At 45.9% G+C, this 19,338-nt stretch overlaps 1 protein-coding gene across 5 annotated transcripts in view; it reads right to left on the bottom strand.

Moving 5' to 3' along the window:
• Positions 1 to 19,338, bottom strand: part of LOC105473538 (Rho GTPase activating protein 44) — a 203,353-nt gene that overhangs the window by 25,048 nt on the left and 158,967 nt on the right. For all 5 annotated transcript variants that reach the window (XM_071082365.1, XM_071082363.1, XM_071082366.1 and 2 more), the window contains 6 exons: positions 18,250 to 18,361; positions 17,770 to 17,851; positions 14,918 to 14,998; positions 11,491 to 11,604; positions 10,722 to 10,813; positions 8,365 to 8,545 (listed from right to left, as the gene is read on the bottom strand). In XM_071082365.1, coding sequence (XP_070938466.1) covers positions 8,365 to 8,545; positions 10,722 to 10,813; positions 11,491 to 11,604; positions 14,918 to 14,998; positions 17,770 to 17,851; positions 18,250 to 18,361 — 662 coding nt within the window. The remainder of the gene's footprint in view (positions 1 to 8,364; positions 8,546 to 10,721; positions 10,814 to 11,490; positions 11,605 to 14,917; positions 14,999 to 17,769; positions 17,852 to 18,249; positions 18,362 to 19,338) is intronic.

The following is a 19,338-nucleotide window of genomic DNA, read 5'->3' as shown; positions in this document are numbered from 1 at the left end:
TATAAAATTTGGAAGATCCCAGCTCCAAGAAGAATAGGTATCTATAGGTAGAATACACTTATCGCCAGGCAGAATTTTGCTGTGGATCATTCTAGCTGAGTTGTCTGGGGTTAGCAGAACAGACCTCTGAAGAACAGACATCTGCAGTGCTGTTTTTGACTCCCGGTCAGGAAGAATCCTAGCTAGGGAAGGTGTCAGCCAATATATGGCTGTGAAGTGTTCGAGTCTATAGAGATTTGGAAGGTTTTGGTTTTTGTTCTAGAGATCAGTGACATTTGGCACAGGCCGGCCAAGAAAGAGGGGGCAGGGAACCCTGGTAGTTTTCCAGATATCCGCAGAAGCTTCTCAAACACCCATTGTAGACATGCATATTCAGGGGCTGTAAGATGAACTGTGGCAGGGAACCACAGGGTCAGCAGATGATGTCCTGGACAGTGAAGGTGAATGAAAAGGAGACTCAAAGCTCGTAAGACTTAGCCTGGCCTACACGCACCCAGTGAGGCCTGAATTCAGTATTTTCCAGCTTTTCTGGGAGTAAGTAGCAACCAAGTACCTTATCCTCTCTGGTACATGTAAAGGCCAAGTCCTCTGACAACATTTCAGACTTGCCCAGCATCCGACAATGTCTAACTCCAAGGGAGAAGGCTGATAAGGAGCCTGGACCAAAAACATCCCTCTCCATGTAGACAACCCTAACCCAAAACAGGAGTCACATTTTCCATATTCATACGCAGATGACTTTCTAGGTAAGTTTGTCTTATCATAGGTTCAGGCTCTCAACTAAAATTATTGCATTACTTATCCATGACATAATCTCTTTCAGGGATTTTTTTTTTTTTTTTTTTTTTTTGAGACAGCGTGTCACTATGTTACCCATGTTGGAGTGCAGTGGCGCTATCACAGCTCTCTGCAGCCTCCACTTCCCAGGCTCAAGGGATTCACCCGTCTCAGCCTTCTGAGTAGCTGGGACTATAGGTGCGTGCCACCACGCCTGGCTAATTTTTAAAAATTGCTTGTATAGGTCGGGCGTGGTGGCTCACGCCTGTAATCTCAGCACTTCGGGAGGCCGAGGAGGGTGGATCACGAGGTCAGGAGATCTCAGGAGCTCGAGACCATCCTGGCTAACACGGTGAAACCCCGTCTCTACTAAAAATACAAAAAATTAGCCGGGCGTGGCGGTGGGCGCCTGTAGTCCCAGCTACTCGGGAGGCTGAGGCAGGAGAAGAATGGCGTGAACCCGGGAGGTGGAGCTTGCAGTGAGCGGAGATCACGCCACTGCACTCCAGCCTGGGCGACAGAGCGAGACTCCGTCTCAAAAAAAAAAAAAAAAAAAATTGTTTATATAGATGATGTCTCGCTATGTTGCCCAGATTGGTCTTGAACTCCTGGCCTCAAGCAATCCTCCTGTCTCAGCCTCCTGTAGTGCTGGGATTACAGGTGTGAGTCATTGCACCTGGCCTCAGGGATTTTAATGTGGTGTTCATCTCTCCACCACAGGATTGACACAGGACATCCATGTCTGCAATTGCAAAAACAAGTCCCTTGGGGCACTGGTGCAGTTTATCTCAGGTTTTGTGATCTACTAAATTTGGGAAATGATGCATGCCGCAGCCCCCTGTGGAGGTCTATGGCTTGTAACAGTGTGTTAAAGACTCTAAGAAGTCATACACTAAAGAAACTGGCTTCAATGTGTTGATCAGGTGTTTCAGGAACTTATTACACATCAGATTCCACCCTCCTCCCCACTCATAATATAACCAACCACCAGTGGAAACTGGTATACCATAAGGCACAGCTTGAATTATTCTAGAACTCTCTCAACCAAGGGTGCCTTTTCCAAATTACTGAACATCTAGATTAAAAATCCACCGGAGTGGGACAAGCCCTTTGCAGTGCAACTCTCAAGGACAGTCTGAGAATGGGCTACCCACTAAACAGAGCTCAAGGGAGGCTGCTGGCCCTGGTGTAAATATCCCATAGACCTTCTGGGTTGCTGTCAACTGGCTCTGGTAGAGAACGCCTGAGGATCAGACCATGCTGGAGCAAGTGTAATGGCTGTAGGTGCGTCGGGTTTCAGGCCTGCAAAGAGGAGCTGTATGCTGTTGGTCTTCTGAGAATCAAGGCCTGAGGTAGCTGGATCTCCATGGCAGATCGCCGGCCCATCGGGATCTGATGGGGTCTGTGGGGCAGCTTCACAGATGCTCTCAGGGCCTTGTCATCCGTGGGTTTCAGGCTATGAGAGGCTAGAACTAAGCAGGGGCAACAGAACAGATAGACAAGCCAGCAGGGCAAGTGCGGGAGCAGGGGCCAGAGCCAGAAAGAAGAAAACAGGCAGTAGGGAGGAAGGTACTGAGGAAACACGGAGGTAGGGAGTGGGCAGTGGGCTACTGAAGTCTCAGATGGGCATCTTGTAGAGCGTGGAGACAGAGAGGAGAGGAGAGAAGGGGAAGATGGTAGCTATCCGACAGCTATCGGGAAGGGAGGGACATGATGCTAGGGAGGAGGACACATTAACCATGTCACTTCTATTCTGTTTTCTTGAGATGGAGTCTCACTCTATCGCCCAGGCTGGACTGCAGTGGTGTGATCTTGGCTCACTGCAACCTCCTCTGCCTCCTAGGTTCAAGCAATTCTCCTGCCCCAGCCTCCCGAGTAGCTGGGATTACAGGCATCTGCCACCACGCCCAGCTAATTTCTTTGGTATTTTTAGTAGAGATGAGGTTTCACCATGTTGGCCAGACTGGTCTAGAACTCCTGACCTCAAGTGATCCGCCCACCTGGGCCTCCCAAAGTGCAGGGATTACAGGCGTGAGCCACTGTGCCCAGCCTGTCACTTCTGTTCTTGCCTCTGGGCTTCTCCACGGGTCCCTCAACAGTCCTGGCCCAGCTTGTCCAGGCTCATTTGGGTATGCAGCCAGTGGAGGCATCTGATAAATGCTTAGAGTCCAAAGCCCAATGCTGGCTCCATGGGTGCTCCCTCACCAACCAGCAAGAGAGTGTAGACACTTTGGCAAACTCTTTTGAAGGCGGTAGAAAAAACGAATTGATTTGACCAGGAAGTCTAGCACTGTCAGAGAAATAGAAGGGACTGTAGAGTTACTTTCATTTATTATTTAGGACTAATGACCTAAGACACACATTTCACTATTCTATAAACCAATAAAACAACTCAAACAAAAAAGACACTAAAAACATAGTCTGCACCCAAAACTTTCTAAGAAGGAGTTTAAAAAGCACAGAAAACAATAGGGTGATTTAATACTTTGTTGCTCAGAGTGCTGGCAGAGTTAGGACATCCTATATATCACACCAACACTCAATAGCTAAAGTAGGAAAGTTTTGATAAATAATAATAATAAAAAAAATGTACCATTGCCAAATGCTTTATTCAGAGTGGCAAAATTATTCAGTGGTTCCCAATTCCAGCACATTAGAATCACATACTTATTCCAGGCCAGAACATTTAAATCAGATGGGGAGATTTGGGACAGGTGACGGGGTTGCAGAATTTTCTTTTCTTTTTTTTTTTTTTTTTAAGCTTGTTCTGGCTATCTTTCTTATGTAACAAACTACCCTAAAACTCAGCATGACTATCTGGATCACCAGTCTAGAGTTCTGGCAGGGCTCGGCAAGGCTGTCCTGTCTGCACAGACAGCATTGGTGTAAGGCCAGCCTGTCTGCACACAGCATTGGCGCAAGGCTGTCCTGTCTGCACACACAGCATTGGCAGAGGTGGTCTGACTTGGGCTGAAGACTCCGGGATGACTCCTTCTCAGAGCTTAGAGTTGTGCTGGCTGTCAGGACAGTGCTCAGCTGGGCTTGAGGGTTGAGGACTTCCATTTCTCTCCAAGGAGCTGCTTGGATTTCTATGTAGGATGGTACTGGGCTCCAAGAGTGACTGTCCCCAGAGACCCAGGAAGAATCTACAAGGCTTCTTCTGACCTGGCCTCAGCAGTCCCAGAACATCACCTCTGCCACATCCTACTAGGTCAAGTAACTCACCAGAGCAACTCAGACTCGAAGGGAGGGCACTCAGATTCCAACACTCTCTGGGAGGACAATCAAAGCATCTGCTGCCATCTTTACCAAAGCTCTTGGTGTGGAGCTGCAGTGGACAACAGCACTGGCTCCCTGTGGCTGCTATCACAAGAACCAACCACAAGGTTGGTAAACAATGGAAATTTCTTTTCTTTTTTTTCTTTTTCTTTTTTTTTTTTTGAGATGGCGTTTCGCTCCTATTGCCCAGACTGGAGTGCAATGGTGCTATCTCGGCTCATTGCAACCTCTGCCTCCTGGGTTCAAGTGATTCTCCCGTCTCAGCCTCCCGAGTAGCTAGGATGACAGGCATGCGCCACCATGCCTGACGAATTTTGTATTTTTAGTAGAGATAGGATTTCTCCATGTTGGTCAGGCTGGTCTTGAACTCCCGGCCTCCGATGATCCACCCACCTTGGCCACCCAAAGTGCTGGGATTACAGGCATGATCCACCACGCCTCGCCCAGAAATTGATTTTCTAAATAAATTAGAGTCAGTATTACCAGGTGGAAATCAAGAAGGGAGCAAGGCTTTGCTCCCTCTTCTAGCTTCTGGTGGCTGTTGGCAATCTCTGGCTTGTGGCCATCTCTTCAAATTTCTCTCTGTTCCATCTTCACATTTCCTGTGTGTGTGCAGTAAAATCTCTCTCTGCCTCCCTCTTAATAAGGATGCACGTGATGTCATGTAGAGTCCATCTTGATAATCCAGAATCATCAATCTCCTTATTTCAAGAGCATATGCAAAGACCTTTTTCCAAAATAAGGAAATATGAATAGTTTCCAGGGCTTTAGATCTGTTTTTCTTTAGTGGATGGGCATTATTTAACCTACCACAATGATGAAAAATGTATATAGAAGCTCCTGAATTGGACCCCAAGCCCTGCTAAAGAAATCCAGCTTCCTGCATCATTTTGAATCAGAAAGGCATCAGGACCAAAGCCCAGAGTTGTGAGGGGAGTAAGACGCTTTGTATGACATCTAGGACATAACAGCCATCAGCCTAGGAAAGTGTCACTGACACAGACGGGGAACTTACCATTTCTTTGCAATTTTACCCAGTTTTTCTGCCTCTAATTTTCTTTTTAAATAAGTATCTGCTTTATTGATATATAATTCATATATATATCTGTTTTTTTAACTTGGCCAAAAGCCTTCAATAACATGAGCTTTAATTTGTCAGGGTTTCGATGAGCAGTGTGAAGACCTTAAAATGCATCTCATAGATTTCAAAAGATCAGAAATGGGGCCAATATAGAGAGCTGCCGTAATGTTACTAAGATAACACAGGGACTCAAGAGATGTAAATTTCTTTCCTCTCCCACAAACACCCACAACTTTAGGTTTCTCTTTAAGGTCAGGGAAGAACTGATCTTCTATAATTCACTACAATTCCTTAAAACGTACGCACAGATGCTCTACCCCAGACAACTCAGGGAGAGCCACCCTAAACCGGTAAGACCTTCATTGAATTTAACTTTTTTTTTTTGGAGACAGAGTTTTGCTCTTGTTGCCCAGGCTGTCACGCAATGGCACGATCTTGGCTCACTGTAACCTCCACCTCCTAGGTTCAAGCGATCTTCCTGCCTCAGCCTTCCGAGTAGCTGGGATTACAGGCATGTGCCACCATACCGGGCTAATTCTGTATTTTTAGTAGAGATGGGGTTTCTGCATGTTGTTCAGGCTGGTCTCGAACTCCTGACCTCAGGTGATCCACCCGCCTCGGCCTCCCAAAATGCTGGGATTACAGGCGTGAGCCACTGCCCCCAGCCTGAATTTAACATTTAATACACATTTTGAAACATATATTTTATTTCACGTACAACAATAAATTATGTAATAAATTTCCTGTACTCTTAAAGTAGATGGTGGCAGTTTCAACTTTAAATAAGAATAGTATACAGAATGGACGCATCATTTACAAAATTCTTAAGCAGGAGAGCTTGATCAGATATAAGGCATCTGCTTAAGATATTGCTCAAGTTTTTGCATCTGCCTGCAGATAGTGGGCCAGTGAACTCTGAGTACCGCAATGCACCTGCAGTGGTAACTCTCTCTTAGAGGCCATTTGGAGTGCACCCAGGAGGCACTGGAATCAGAACAGATCTGGCAGAGAGGATGGAGGAGGGATGGAGGGGCACATTTTGGATGTAGAAACACCTGGAATATCAGGAGTGCTGTATCACCCAGCCAGGACCAGAATTTACCCTCAAGAGCATCCCTTCAGCTTACAGAGATTTCACAAAGGACCTGAGTTAATAAGATTTAAAAACAAATTCCAATGCACTCTCCACTTTTCTCTGTCTCTCTCAGATTCTAAGTATATTCCTTTTTATAGATTAAAGACATTTTTTCTGAGGCCAGGCATACAGTAGCTCACACTTGAGACCCCAGTACTTTGGGAGGCCGAGGCGCGAGGAACACCTGAGGTCAGGAGTTCGAGACGAGGCTGGCCAACATGGCAAAACCCCACCTCTACTAAAAATACAAAAATTGGCCAGGCATGGTGGCTCCTGCCTGTAATCCCAGCTACTTGGAAGGCTGAGGCATGAGAATTATTACTTGAAACCAGGAGGCAAGGTTGCAGTGAGCCAAGATTGCACCACTGCACTCCAGCCTGGGTGACAGACAGAGACTCTCTTTTTTTTCTTTTCTTTTCTTTTTTTTTTTTTTTTGAGATGGAGTCTTGTTCTGTTGCCCAGGCTGGAGTGCAATGGCACAATCTTGGCTCACTGCAACCTCCGCCTCCCAGGTTCATGTGATTCCCCTGCCTCAGCCTCCTGAGTGGCTGGGATTACAAATGCGCACCACCATGCCCGGCTAATTTTTGTATTTTTAGTAAAGACAGAGTTTCACCATGTTGGTCAGGCTGGTTTCGAACACCTGACCTTGTGATCCGCCTGCCTCAGCCTCCCAGTGCTGGGATTACAGGCATGAGCCACCGCGCCCAGCCGAGACTCTGTCTTAAAACAAAACAAAAAAGAATGCAATGTTTTCCTACTCATTTGAATTTCTAAGAATTTCCATTTTTTTCTTTCTCCACCATGTGGAGAACAATAAACACCAGCATAGAGCACACAAACAACTCCCACCTGCCACATACAAATGGTCTCTGATAGGTGAAGTAACAAAGAAGAAATATTGGCCATTGTGAAGGCTTTACCATCATCCCAGGAAACAAGCCTAGGTCTAGTCCGCCAACTTTAGTTCTCCAATACCAACTCCCATTCAGAAAGAAGCGGGGTGAAAAGTAAGATTCACACACCTCTAACAGTTCTTGGATTTTCAGCCTTCCCTCCTGTGCCCTTTAGGCCATGGACCTTTCAAGCACATCCTTCTGGCTGCCCAGTGGTCTGTCAGGAAAGGGGAAGGTTCTAGCTAGCTTACTTCCTATTATCTGCATTTCCGATACTCCCATTCAATGCTTTATGCTCTCATCTATCCTAAAGGAGCAGTTGCTAAATTTTATTTTACAGTAGTAATTTTTAATTTCTAACCAAAGTTTACTGAACTGACTTGCCTGACCCACACAATATCCTCCTGTAAGAGGTATTCGTGGATGCCTGCAGCTTGCTGAACACGCTCATTAGTCCACGTCCTCTGGTTGCCATGGCTGAGCTGGTGCTTACTGTGAGTCAGCTGTGCTTGTTATGAAACCTGTTTACGCCCATCTTTCTTGCTATGGGAATCATTATGTAGTTCAATATTATATAAACTAATTTAACATGAGTGTGGACAGGGTTGTTCCTATGCAAACTAAACTGAATGTACTTACAAGCCTCTTAATAACTGCATTGAAGTAGTTACGGATGTTAATATGAAAAGATAGGAAAACATCTTAAAAACCTAGAAGGATTTTACACTCAGCCTGTTTCAAGTTTTAGGCTGAAACTGGGAATGTTAAACTACATTAAATGTATTGTTTATGCCAGGATGCTTCTGAAGAATGCAGATGAGCCGATTTATAATCAAAGTAAAGCCACTACAAATTCTGGAATTGATCTACATGTATACATTTTGATTCCAAATAAAGTGTGTATGTATTTTTTTTAATTCCCCTCAGTGACTATTTTTTCTTTCTTTTGATGAGAACTAATTAATACTGATCACAACCGTGTCAGCTAAGAAGGCTACCCTGACCTCTGGTCTAAAGGGAGGCAAGTCAAAGAAACTCATCCTAGACAGAGCAGATACAGTTTAATTGCTACGAGTCACCTAAACTGCTAAGAGTCAGTGCAGCTTTCCCATAATTCTGTTTTTCTTATGTGTCACCCATCCACCCCTACCACCTCCCCCAATCCCCAGTGCTGAGAAAGAGATACCAGTTCATACCCATCCTTTTTGTAAAACTCCAGCATCATATTATCTGTGGCGACGCTGAGGGGCCGGCGGGCCTGCTCGGGCTGGCGCCGGTCAGCAGGGTCCATGTCTGGGGAGGGCATTGAGCTGTAGTTGGCATTATGGTTCACGTGGACTGGACTCCCATAATTGCCAGTAATGTTGAACTCTATCTCTGCGGGGAAGAAAGAATTGGTACACGTGAACTCTTGGTCTGCCATACCCTTCCTGGTCAGGGAAGGAATGAGTCCAGACACCCACTCCCTCATATGTCATCCCTAGAAAATTTCATCCCATGGTTCCACATATTAATTCACCTTATTAACATAATGCATCACATTAACAGGCCAAAAAGGGGAACACGTGATCACCTATATAGGCATTTAATAAAGCAATGTCAATTTGTGATTAAAAAAAAAAAACTTTGTAAAAACAGAAACAGATGGATACTTTCTGAAATATATGAAATCATCTTTCTAAAACCTCGTGCTTAGGACTGAAAGCCGACAGCTGTCCTAATCAAATCAGGAGAAATGGCAATGCCCACTATCACTACCATTACTTAACACCATTTAAGAAACGCTAGCCAATTGGAATTAGTCAAGAAAATAAAGAGGCAATATTAATATTTATAGATGATATTGCCTTTCTGGAAAACCATACAGAATAAATTCAAGATACTAGAAATAGAGATTTCATTAAAGTTGTTTTTAGGCTGTCAATGAGATACACAGAAGTACTCATCCCATCCTTTCCTAGTCAATGAGAATAAATTAGCTCTGCACAATTCTGCCTGTCTGCAGTGGTAATGAATTAGCTCAGCCACAGAATCTATAGGATTATTGTCTTGACTCCTATCTCCTTTATTTCTTTATCTCGATTTCCCACACCCACCCAACTCTGTTATCAAAGCAACTTTTAGGGAGTCGGCAGTTCAGACCTTAAAACACATGAAGCAAAAGCAAGACAATGAAAATTCTTCAATGTTAGAACAGCATTAATTGATTACCTCTAATGGGCAGAGCATAGAATTACTAACATATCCCCACGTGCCTTAACAGCTGTTGCAACACAGCAAAAAGCATTCTCTTAATGTCTACCAAACATAAGGTACAGAACGAATTATTATTTTTTTAAGCAGATGCCGAATTTAGTGTAACAACTGCTATCTCTTCAAAGCTGTCACCACTAAGAGTCATCCACTTATGGAGTGAGGCTTCTGTGGCACAGAACATCTCTGAAACTCCCTCTTAGGAAGCTGCCTTCAGAGCCTAATTTTGAAGCAGGAATAAAAGAAAGAATCTCATTGCCTTTGAGATTGAACCCCACCTTCACATGCTGAGGGACAACTCAAAGGGCACAACCTAGGGTAGCAAAAGGGGGGTCTGCAAGGCACTCAGGTGATCTGTAAGTCCTGAATAAAAGTCCCCATCCATCTCAGGACCCTGTCTCCCTCTGCATCTACAAAGTGAAGGATCTGGGTCACAGGATCTCTCTTTCCTCCCTGCCCCAGCATTCTAAGATTTGTAGATTTGAAGAAACCGTGGTATGGATATTAGACCAGTAAAATCCTTGGACCTGGTTAGTACAGGCAGTGGGACACCTTCAGGCCAGAGTGTCCCTTGAAATAGAGATTACAGGCCGGGCACAGTGGCTCACTCCTGTAATCCCGGTACTTTGGGAGGCCGAGGCACATGGATCACCTGAGGTCAGGAGTTCAAGACCAGCCTGAGTGACATGAAGAAACCCTGTCTCTACTAAAAATACAAAAAAAAAATTAGCTGGGCATGGTGGCGGACACCTGTAGTCCCAGTTCCTTGGGAGGCTGAGGCAGGAGAATGGCGTGAACCTGGGAGGCGGAGCTTGCAGTGAGCCAAGATCGTGCCACTGCACTCCAGCCTGGGCGACAGAGCGAGGCTCTGTCTCAAAACAACAACAACAAAACAAAACAAAACAAAACAAAACAAAATTAGTCGGGCGTGGTGGCACACGCCTGTAATCCCAGCTGCTCAGGAGGGGTGAAGCAGGAGAACTGCTTGAACCTGGGAGGTAGAGGTTGCGATGAGCCGAGATCGCACCATTGCACTCCAGCCTGGGGGACAAGAGCAGAACTCTGTCTCAAAAAAAAATAGAGACCACAGAATAGGAAGCTGCCATGACTGTACCCTGATATGTGTGTGCCTTTGTGTGTGTCTGCATGTGTGTGTGTGTGTGTGTGTGTGTGTGTTTATGGGGAATCAAAAAAAAAAAAAAAGTCTGTGGGCAGTGGTACTTGGCTTCAAAGGCTCAGAACCTGCAGTGATATTCCTGTTGTCTGCCTCTTGTCCCTATACCTAGGTGCTGTCACCTACCCCCAGGGAAGAACCAGTCCGCATGCTGGATGATAGGTTCGATGATCCCAACAATTTGCAGCGACACTGTGGTCATCATCTCTGTAATGTTCCTGTAAACAGAGAACAGAGGCAGAGAGGGTGGAGTTAGCAGCTGAGGCAGGACTTGAGGCCCAAGGTCCTCTGGCTGCAGAGCCCAGGAAGGGGCCCTGGACTGGAACCCTGCAGGCGGAGGTTTGGGAGCAGACTTTCTCTTGGGAGGGACACTTCACCTTTCTGAACTTCTCTTTTTCCATCTGCAGAATGGGGATATAACCCCAGGGCACATGAACAAGACCTACACAGCCACTTTCAACGTGAGGTGTGATTCTCCTCCCTGCCATCCCTGTGATTCTCAACCTCTTTCCAACTCTCCTGTCTCTGGAGACAGCTCTCTATCCCTCCGAATCCTGAGGCTGGGATGTGTCCTCTTATGACACAGTGTAAGAGCTTGCGTGGCCTGTGTCACCGTGTCCTACGCCCTCCTTCCCCCTCATCCCAATGCTGACTTAATTAGCTCAGAGAAGACCCTGACTCCAGACTTGGAGCTTTTGGACCATCAACAAAAAGAAAGATCTGCAGAATTCTGTGCCTCTTCCTCAGCCTAAAAGAGGAGCAGGCCAACGCAGAAACAGGGTTTGGAAAATACACGAGGCTGGCGCTCAGCTGGGGCCCCAGCTGTCCTGCCCACCCTGCCCAGGCCCTGCAGTCCCACTCGATCACCCACATCGCTTCTCCACCCTGTACTCACCCTTCTGCTTGTGGCCATAGGAGGTTAGGTCCTAAAACAATTGCCATGTTACTGGGAGTCATCTTGTTTACATCTTGATATTCTGACAGCTTGGATAAAAATTTGATCAAGTATCTAAAAGAAAATTAGAAGGGCCAGGTTCAACCAAGGCTCAACACCAGCCAGGTGCCCCTGGGGACTGGATAGAAGCTTCTCTCATGTCACATATCTCACTGACTAGGAGACTCATGCACCTGTAATGTAATGAACATGGCTCATGTGTCAGAAAATGGAAATTCTGCATCCTCTTTCCAAAAACAGACAGGCTCAGATCTCACTGGGTCAGGTGTCAACATGTACTTCAACTAACACTGGCCAGAAAGTCTCCATCTTTCCTTCTGACTCAGTATATAATGACCTGAAGTGCCTCACTTTTTACAAACCCCACTACTTCTTGCCATCTTCCCTGTGTGCAGGAGTGATCAACAGTATGTCTAAGTACCTTTGGCAGGAACATCTACGTGCTAGGGGTGGTGTTTCCTGGAGTTACCCTCAGTTGGGTGCTCTAGAAAGATCTAATAAAGAAAAAGTCCAACACAGACTTAGCATATGATCCAGCAATTCTCTCCTAGGGATATTACCCAAAAGAAAGCTGTCCACACACAAATTTGTACATGAATGTTCACGGAATCATAATTATTAATAATAGCCAAAAGGTGGAAATGATCTAAATGTCCATAAAGGGATGATCCGATACATTAAATGTGGTATGTCCATACAATGAAATATTATTCAACCATAAAAAGGAACGAAGTATTGGCACATCCTGCAACATGGATACACCTGAAAACAGTATGCTAAGTGAAAGAAGCCAGACACAAAAGGCCACATATTATAGTATTCCATTTATATGAAATGCCTAGAATTTCTATGCAGATCTATGGAGCCAGAAAGTACATTAGTGGTTGCTTAGGGGCATGGTTGGGGAAATAAGGAGTGACTGCTAATGGGAAGGGGATTTCTTTTTGGGGTAAGGGGATCTCTTTTTTAAAATGAGACACCAGTTAATAGTTGCAAAACTATATGAACGCACTAAAAACTACTACATTGCACATGTTAAAAAGGTTTGATAGTATGAAAATGATAGCTTAATAAAGTTATTTTATCAAAACAGCCAACAAAGAAGCTATATAGAAATAAAACAAATACAATGAAGAAGCTATGGGCAAATTAAAAAAAAAACAGCTTTGGCAAACCACACTCAAAATCTGCCAGGCCCTGACAAGAGGCCCCAGGACCCCCAGAGGACATGCTTTCTCTGGCCTCTCAGTTACAATAGGCTGTGGTCCTAAGCCCATTTTGCTTGGATCATAGCGAAGCGATTCATTCGGGATTTTCTGCTCACCTTCATCAGCCCGGTAGAAAGTCCAGCAGACTCATGTCCTACCATGTAATCACTTAGCTGTCACTGTGAAAACTCCACCCACGGCCTCTCCTGGCCATCCCTCACCCTCCAAGAGGCCACACAGGTCTGGACCAAGATGTGGGACTTAAGCTGAGAGCTTAGGCCAACCCATGGACTGACCAGTGGCCTAGGGCTATGGTCAGCAACGTGCCAAGAGTTGAACCCATCCGATTCCCGCTTTCGGGACTTGATTTGTAATATACATACAATTCACTACTTTAGCCATTTTTAGATGTACAGTTCGGTAGCATTAAGTACATTCACAGTGTTATGAAACTATCACCACCATCCATCTCCTGAATGTTTTCATCTTCCCTAGCTAAACTTTGTCCCCATTAAACAATAATCTTGGCCAGGCACGGTGGCTCATGCCTGTAATCTCAGGACTTTGGGAGGCCGAGGCGGACAGATCACCTGAGGCCAGGAGTTTGAGACCAGCCTGGCCAACATGGTGAAACCCTGTCTCTACCAAAAAAAAAAAATACAAAAATTAGTCAGGCATGGTGGTGCACATCCATAGTCCCAGCTACTCAGGAGGTTGAGGCAGGAGAATTACTCGAACCCCGGGTGGTGCGGGTTGCCGTGAGCCGAGATTCCACCACTGGACTCCAGCCTGGGAGACAGAGTGAGACTCTGACTCAAGAAAAACAAAACAAAACAAAAACCAATAATCTCCTGTCCCTTAGCCCCTGGCAACCATCCCCAGCCCTGGCAACCACCATCCCATTTTGTTTCTCTCTGAGTTTGACCACTCCAGGTACTTCATATAAGTGGAATCATATATTGCATTTTCCTTTTGTGTTTGGCTTTTTTCATGTAGCATAATGCCCTCAAGGTTCATCTATGTGATGACAAGAATCAGAATGGCATCCATTACATGAACATACTACATTTTGTTGATCCACTTATCTGTAGATGGACATTTGGTTTTCCACCTTTTACCTACTACGAATACTGCTGCTACGAATACGAGTGTGCAAATATTAAGTCCCTGCTTTCGATTCTTTTGGGTACATACCCAGAAGTGGAATTGCTGGATCCTACAGTAATTCTGTGTTTCATTGTTTGAGGAACTGCCATCCCATCGTTCTGGGGATTTTTAACAGGAAAATAGAAATAACCAGGCAGATGGCAGTAGGTGCTGATGCTGAAAATCTGCCTCCTAAGAAGCTGGGAGGAAAGGCGGCAGGGCCGGGATGGGCGCTGGCAAGACAAAGCGGTAAAGAAGCAGAGTGTGAAGCAGCAGGAGGCAAGGCATGGAGAAGGATCTGCAGAGTGCTGGAAGTGGAAGCTCGGGTGGTAGCAAGAAAAGCGAGAGGCAGACGTGGAACACAGCTGGGGCTCAGGAACGGTGGAGCACTGGAGAACACGCTCCCTCACCCCTCCTTCCTGTGGACTTGCTTAAGGACACTTCTGCCTCCCCCAGCTCCCACATAGGTCAGCTTCCCCCAGGTGTCCACCAACACCTACCTGTCTTTACCATAAATCCCCAACATCTTAAGATAGCTTGCATTCACCTTTGCTCCTTTCACTGAATTAGCCAATGGTTCACTTCTTTGAGTCCATTTCCTTATCTAAAAAATGGCAATAATTATCCCTGCCTTCCCTCACAGGGTGGTTTGGGGTTTAAAAGAGTCCATGCGTGGTAGCGGGAGCCTAGACTCCCAGCTACTCGGGAGGCTGAGGCAGGAGAATGGCATGAACCTGGGAGGCGGGGTTTGCAGTGAGCCGAGATCGTGCCACTGCACTCCAGCCTGGGCGACAGAGTAAGGCTCCGTCTCAAAAAAAAAAAAAAAAAAGGGGGGGGAAAAACAAAAAAACAAACAAACAAAAAACAAAAGAGAGACCACGTATGTTAATAATGCCTTGGACATCATAAAATGCTATGCGTGGTAGTTACCATGACTTTTAGCTGGGGAGTTGTGTATCTGAGGCTCACATAAGCCCAAGCCATGTGTCTACACTTGGTAAGTATCCACTTACCGGATGTTGTTGTGATTGGCCTTAGGCAACTTTTCACAAGCATTCCATAGAGCCTGAAGCTTCTTGTCTTGCTCCTGGATACTGAGAAATTGATAGGAAAAGTCATTGGTTGAGCACAAATCAATAGTCTCATTGGAAATCATATTAACCAATCATTATACTATTTGATACCAACCATTGTAACTGACCATATCAACAAGCTAGCATTAAAAAATTTGGTTATTATTTACCCCTCTATGTTCTCCTTCTGTCTTGTCCTGTGCTATTTTAACAATGCTTCCTCTGCACACATCAGAGGCCCCAAGTGAATATGTGCCAGAGCCACAGACCTGCTCTGGTGTGACAGGGCTATGGGGTTGCGGGAGGACACAGACACCAGTCAGGGAGCTCGGCCCATGGGCTATTCTGAACCTGTATTCTTCATGACTCCAGCATGGAAACAGATCACGTTAAGTGGCTTGCAATGATGTGTCCTTTTTGAGTTTCAGGCTGTCTTGCACTGTCCTGGTAATCCCTAACTTCAGCCCTTGCTTCCCTGGCTCCTCCTGGGACTCCCAGATGTCCGATCCTATGGCAGATCTGTCTGTGTCCTGCTGAGCTGGCCTGAAGTGCAATGTCTTGTTAAGGTGAGTGTTGGCCTCTGATGAAACTCAGCTTCATCAGAGGTTCATAGTTATCAACCCAATAGCCCTGGGAGCTTTGAATCACAGAACCCAGACCAATTCAATCGAAATCTCTGAAAAAAAGGTTCACGCATTAGTATCTTTAAAAAGCTTCCCAGGACACAATGATGCACGCAGAGGGTTGGAAATCACTGTTCTAGGCAAAATTACTTGGTTGAGAGGATGTGATCTTAGGTACTGCATGCATGTCATCCAGCGGCAGAAACAGGTTCTTGTTTTTCCCTGGTTCAAAGACACTGACCTCTTTGAGTCATCTGGATCATTCCTATGTCTTAATGGAGACCCACATTTGCAAAAGAAGTGGGAACAGAAGTATCTCTGGACAGGTCCTGAAGCACTGAGCTATCCTGCCTTTATCTAACTGTATATCATCAAGATCACTAATATATCCAATAAATAATAAGAGTGACAGATTCCATCAAAGGATATGTTCTCATTTGGCTTCATCCCTAGGACCACATTCTTGTCCTAGAGAGGCAAAAAGTGCTGCGGTTAAGTGTCAAGGCCCTGAAACCGACTCCTTGGATTCAAGTTCCCATTCTACCACTCATTAGCCAGCAGGTAACCTGTAGTTACATACCTGTTCCATACCTCAAACTCCTCAAATGTAAAACAGGAGAAACAGCACACCCCACTTCACAGAGGTCTTGTCAAAATTACATGAGTTAAAAACATATAATGAGCTTAAAACCATGTCAAGTCTCTAATAAGCATTCAATAAATGGTAACACTTGTGATTATTAATATGATGAAACGCAGCACTCCCTTTCCATAATGAGATAAAAGAGAACCATATATTCAGCCAGCCTTTTAAAGTGCATGATCTCCATTCTACTTTGGAAATAAAATAGCATTAGGCAACTTGATTGGAGTTGGCTTTTTCTGGCCCTACACATTGGAGCCTGGTTTCCCTTCCAGGTCAGGTGGGTCTCTTCCAGGCCCAGTTCTTGAAAAAGTAGAAGGAGCAGCATCAGACACATATTCCACTGTTGTTTCTGACGGGGGATGATAAACAACACCTGTTTCTCACGGTGTTGCTGAGAAACACACCAACAACTAAATCCTGTGACTAGAAATCTCTAGAAATCATTTCCTTTCACAGGCCCCCACCTTAGGTGGCTATTTGCTCTAGTCCTGCTCTCAGAAAACATTCTTCTCCCTCTTTCATCTCCCACCTGGACTCTCTCTACCCTCATCTCCACCATCTTTGCGCTGGTAGCAATTCTCCCACGCTGGTGTTGTGTGTTTGCTCGCTACACCGGTCCGTTCGCTCAGTAAAAGTACATTCCTCCAAACAATACTATCTACTTAAGACAGCTCTTACCTACGCCCAAGAGAACATACAATGCCATCCTGATGCATGCATAACTGAGGAAATAAGCCAGGACTCAAAAACCACGCGTAGGAGCCAGAGCATGTATCAGGGCTAGCGGGCTTTACCTGTTCCATGCAGCTGTACTCTTCCCGACACATTGCTACAGCCCTGCGCCTGGCTCTGGGCTGCAGCCTCTCCCTTGGGCGCATCTTCAGGAGGGCAGAGAGAGAGGCCGCTGCCCACGTGTCATGACATGTGACCTCCCTTTAAGTTCATTATTACTTATTGTTAAAACATATTCAGTTATTATAGATGAGGGTAAAGACCCTGTGCCCACTCACTTGTCCTACTTTTCTGGCCAGAAGGAATCACTGCTGTCAGCCTATGTGAGCCCTTCTAGAATTTTCTTTCATACACTTACACACAAATATAGGTCCTTTCAAAATTCTATTGTTTTAAGTGTGCTGGGTGTTTATTTTCCTTTTTATAACAATAGAATGTCACAGGAGTCCTTGTTAACTTGCTTTCCTATCTGTTTATGTTAGCATGAACAACTCTACCTATTTTTAATTGCTCCAGAGTGTGCCATGGTACAGACACTCCACAGTTCACTTAGCCACTTCCCAACCCCCTTCTCCAATGAATCTTTAGTGACTTCTAGGCTTCTGCTATCTCAGATAATGCTACCATCAGTGTCCCTGGACCTGCCACCTTGGGCAAATGCGTAAGCACTCCTTCATGGCGAGATCAAGAAACGGGGTTGCAAGATCATCGGTTACATGCTTCTATAATTTCAGCACATACTTCCAAATAAACTAGAACTCACAGGACATTCCAAAACAAGGGGTACTCACTTGGAAGCCTGGATCCACTCGTCATAGAGTTCAAAGGTCATAAGAGGTTCTGGCAACTCTCGGAGGTAAGATTTCAAAGCTCCTAGGCATGAATAAAATATTGGTCTGAACGGTTATGACATGGCAGAGACAAGACCCATCAGCCAGCACTGCCCACGTGGGTTTCATCTGGGGATGGGCCTCCTGACCACCATGTCAACAGCTAATGTTAGCTTCCTATGGAAATGCATATGAGGCTCTGACAGGGGACCTGGCCCCCCTTACTTCCTGCAATTACCTCGTCTTCCCTTGGCATGCAAGGAGGCCTTCCTTCAAGGGGCCACAGTACCCAGCCCTGAAACTGGGCACTGAGTGGACACATCTGAAGTGCACTGGGCAGCCACTGGCTCGAGTGTCCTGGACTTGTAGCCACACAGCCTCCCCACCCATCCCTTCCCTGTGAGCCTCCATGGCACACAGGAGCGCCCAAGAGGTGCCCACCTGCAATTGCGTGAGGGTCTGCCGAGTACTCCTGCACGTCCACCACGCAGCAGTCCAGGGCCGCTTTCAGCTTCTTCAGCTTGGAGGCAGAGGGGGCTACTCGGAAGAGTCCCTACCAGCAGGACAGAGGGTCAGCGCACAGCAACTCCAAGGTACAACAGCAAAGCGCACAGACCCCACGACTGCCCGCTTCTTTTCTCCAAAACCTCTCAGATGCATTCGCCCAACACCATTTCCCAATCCCCTAGTTGCCTGCTTTCTCAATGTCTCCCTCTTTGCACATAAGCAGCTTCAGAGCAGGAACTTGTTGGGTCCCCACAGCCTCGTGCAGGGGTGGCTCATCACACTGGCTCAGTAGCTATTTAGAGGATAAATGAACCTTGGGCACTTAGACATCTTGTTCTTGTATGTGTAAGATAAATCTTGGAGAATAATTTGACTAAGACCTGGTCAGTCTGGTAAGTTGAATGTGAGACGGTCTACAGGGTGGGTGTGTGGGTGTGTTGGGAGGCACCAGGGCTATACTTTTTGTTTTGTTTTTGTTTGTTTTTTGAGACAGAGTCTGGCTCTGTTGCCCAGGCTGGAGTGCAGTGGCGTGATCTTGACTCAGTGCAACCTCCGCCTCCCGGGTTCAAGCAATTCTCATGTTCTGTCTCCCAAGTAGCTGAGATTACAGGCGCCCACCACCATGCTCAGCTACTTTTTTTGTATTTTTAGTAGAGATGGGGTTTCATCATGTTGGCCAGGCTGGTCTTGAACTCCTGATCTCAAGTGATCCACCTGCCTCAGCCTCCCAAAGTGCTGGAATTACAGGCGTGAGCCACAGCGCCTGGCCTATACTTTTAGTCTATGCCTTCAAAAGTTATTTTCAAATCACTGCCACGTCTTCCAAGTGAACCATTGCACCTTAGAGAGTGAAAGAGAGTTATGATGCGAAAGAGAAGAGGAGAGGACTGTGTGGAGGAGAAAATGAATGCAGATCAGAGTTGGAAAGAAACCATGTCACAGGTAAGTGACACATGGGTTAAAGACCTATCAGTTGGCTGGGCGTGGTGGCTCACGCCTGTAATCCCAGCACTTTGGGAGGCT

Source organism: Macaca nemestrina, chromosome 17 (assembly GCF_043159975.1).
Source record: "Macaca nemestrina isolate mMacNem1 chromosome 17, mMacNem.hap1, whole genome shotgun sequence".
Lineage (NCBI taxonomy): Eukaryota > Metazoa > Chordata > Mammalia > Primates > Cercopithecidae > Macaca > Macaca nemestrina.
Note: the sequence above shows the minus strand (reverse complement) of the source record. Positions and strands in the feature narration are given on the sequence as shown.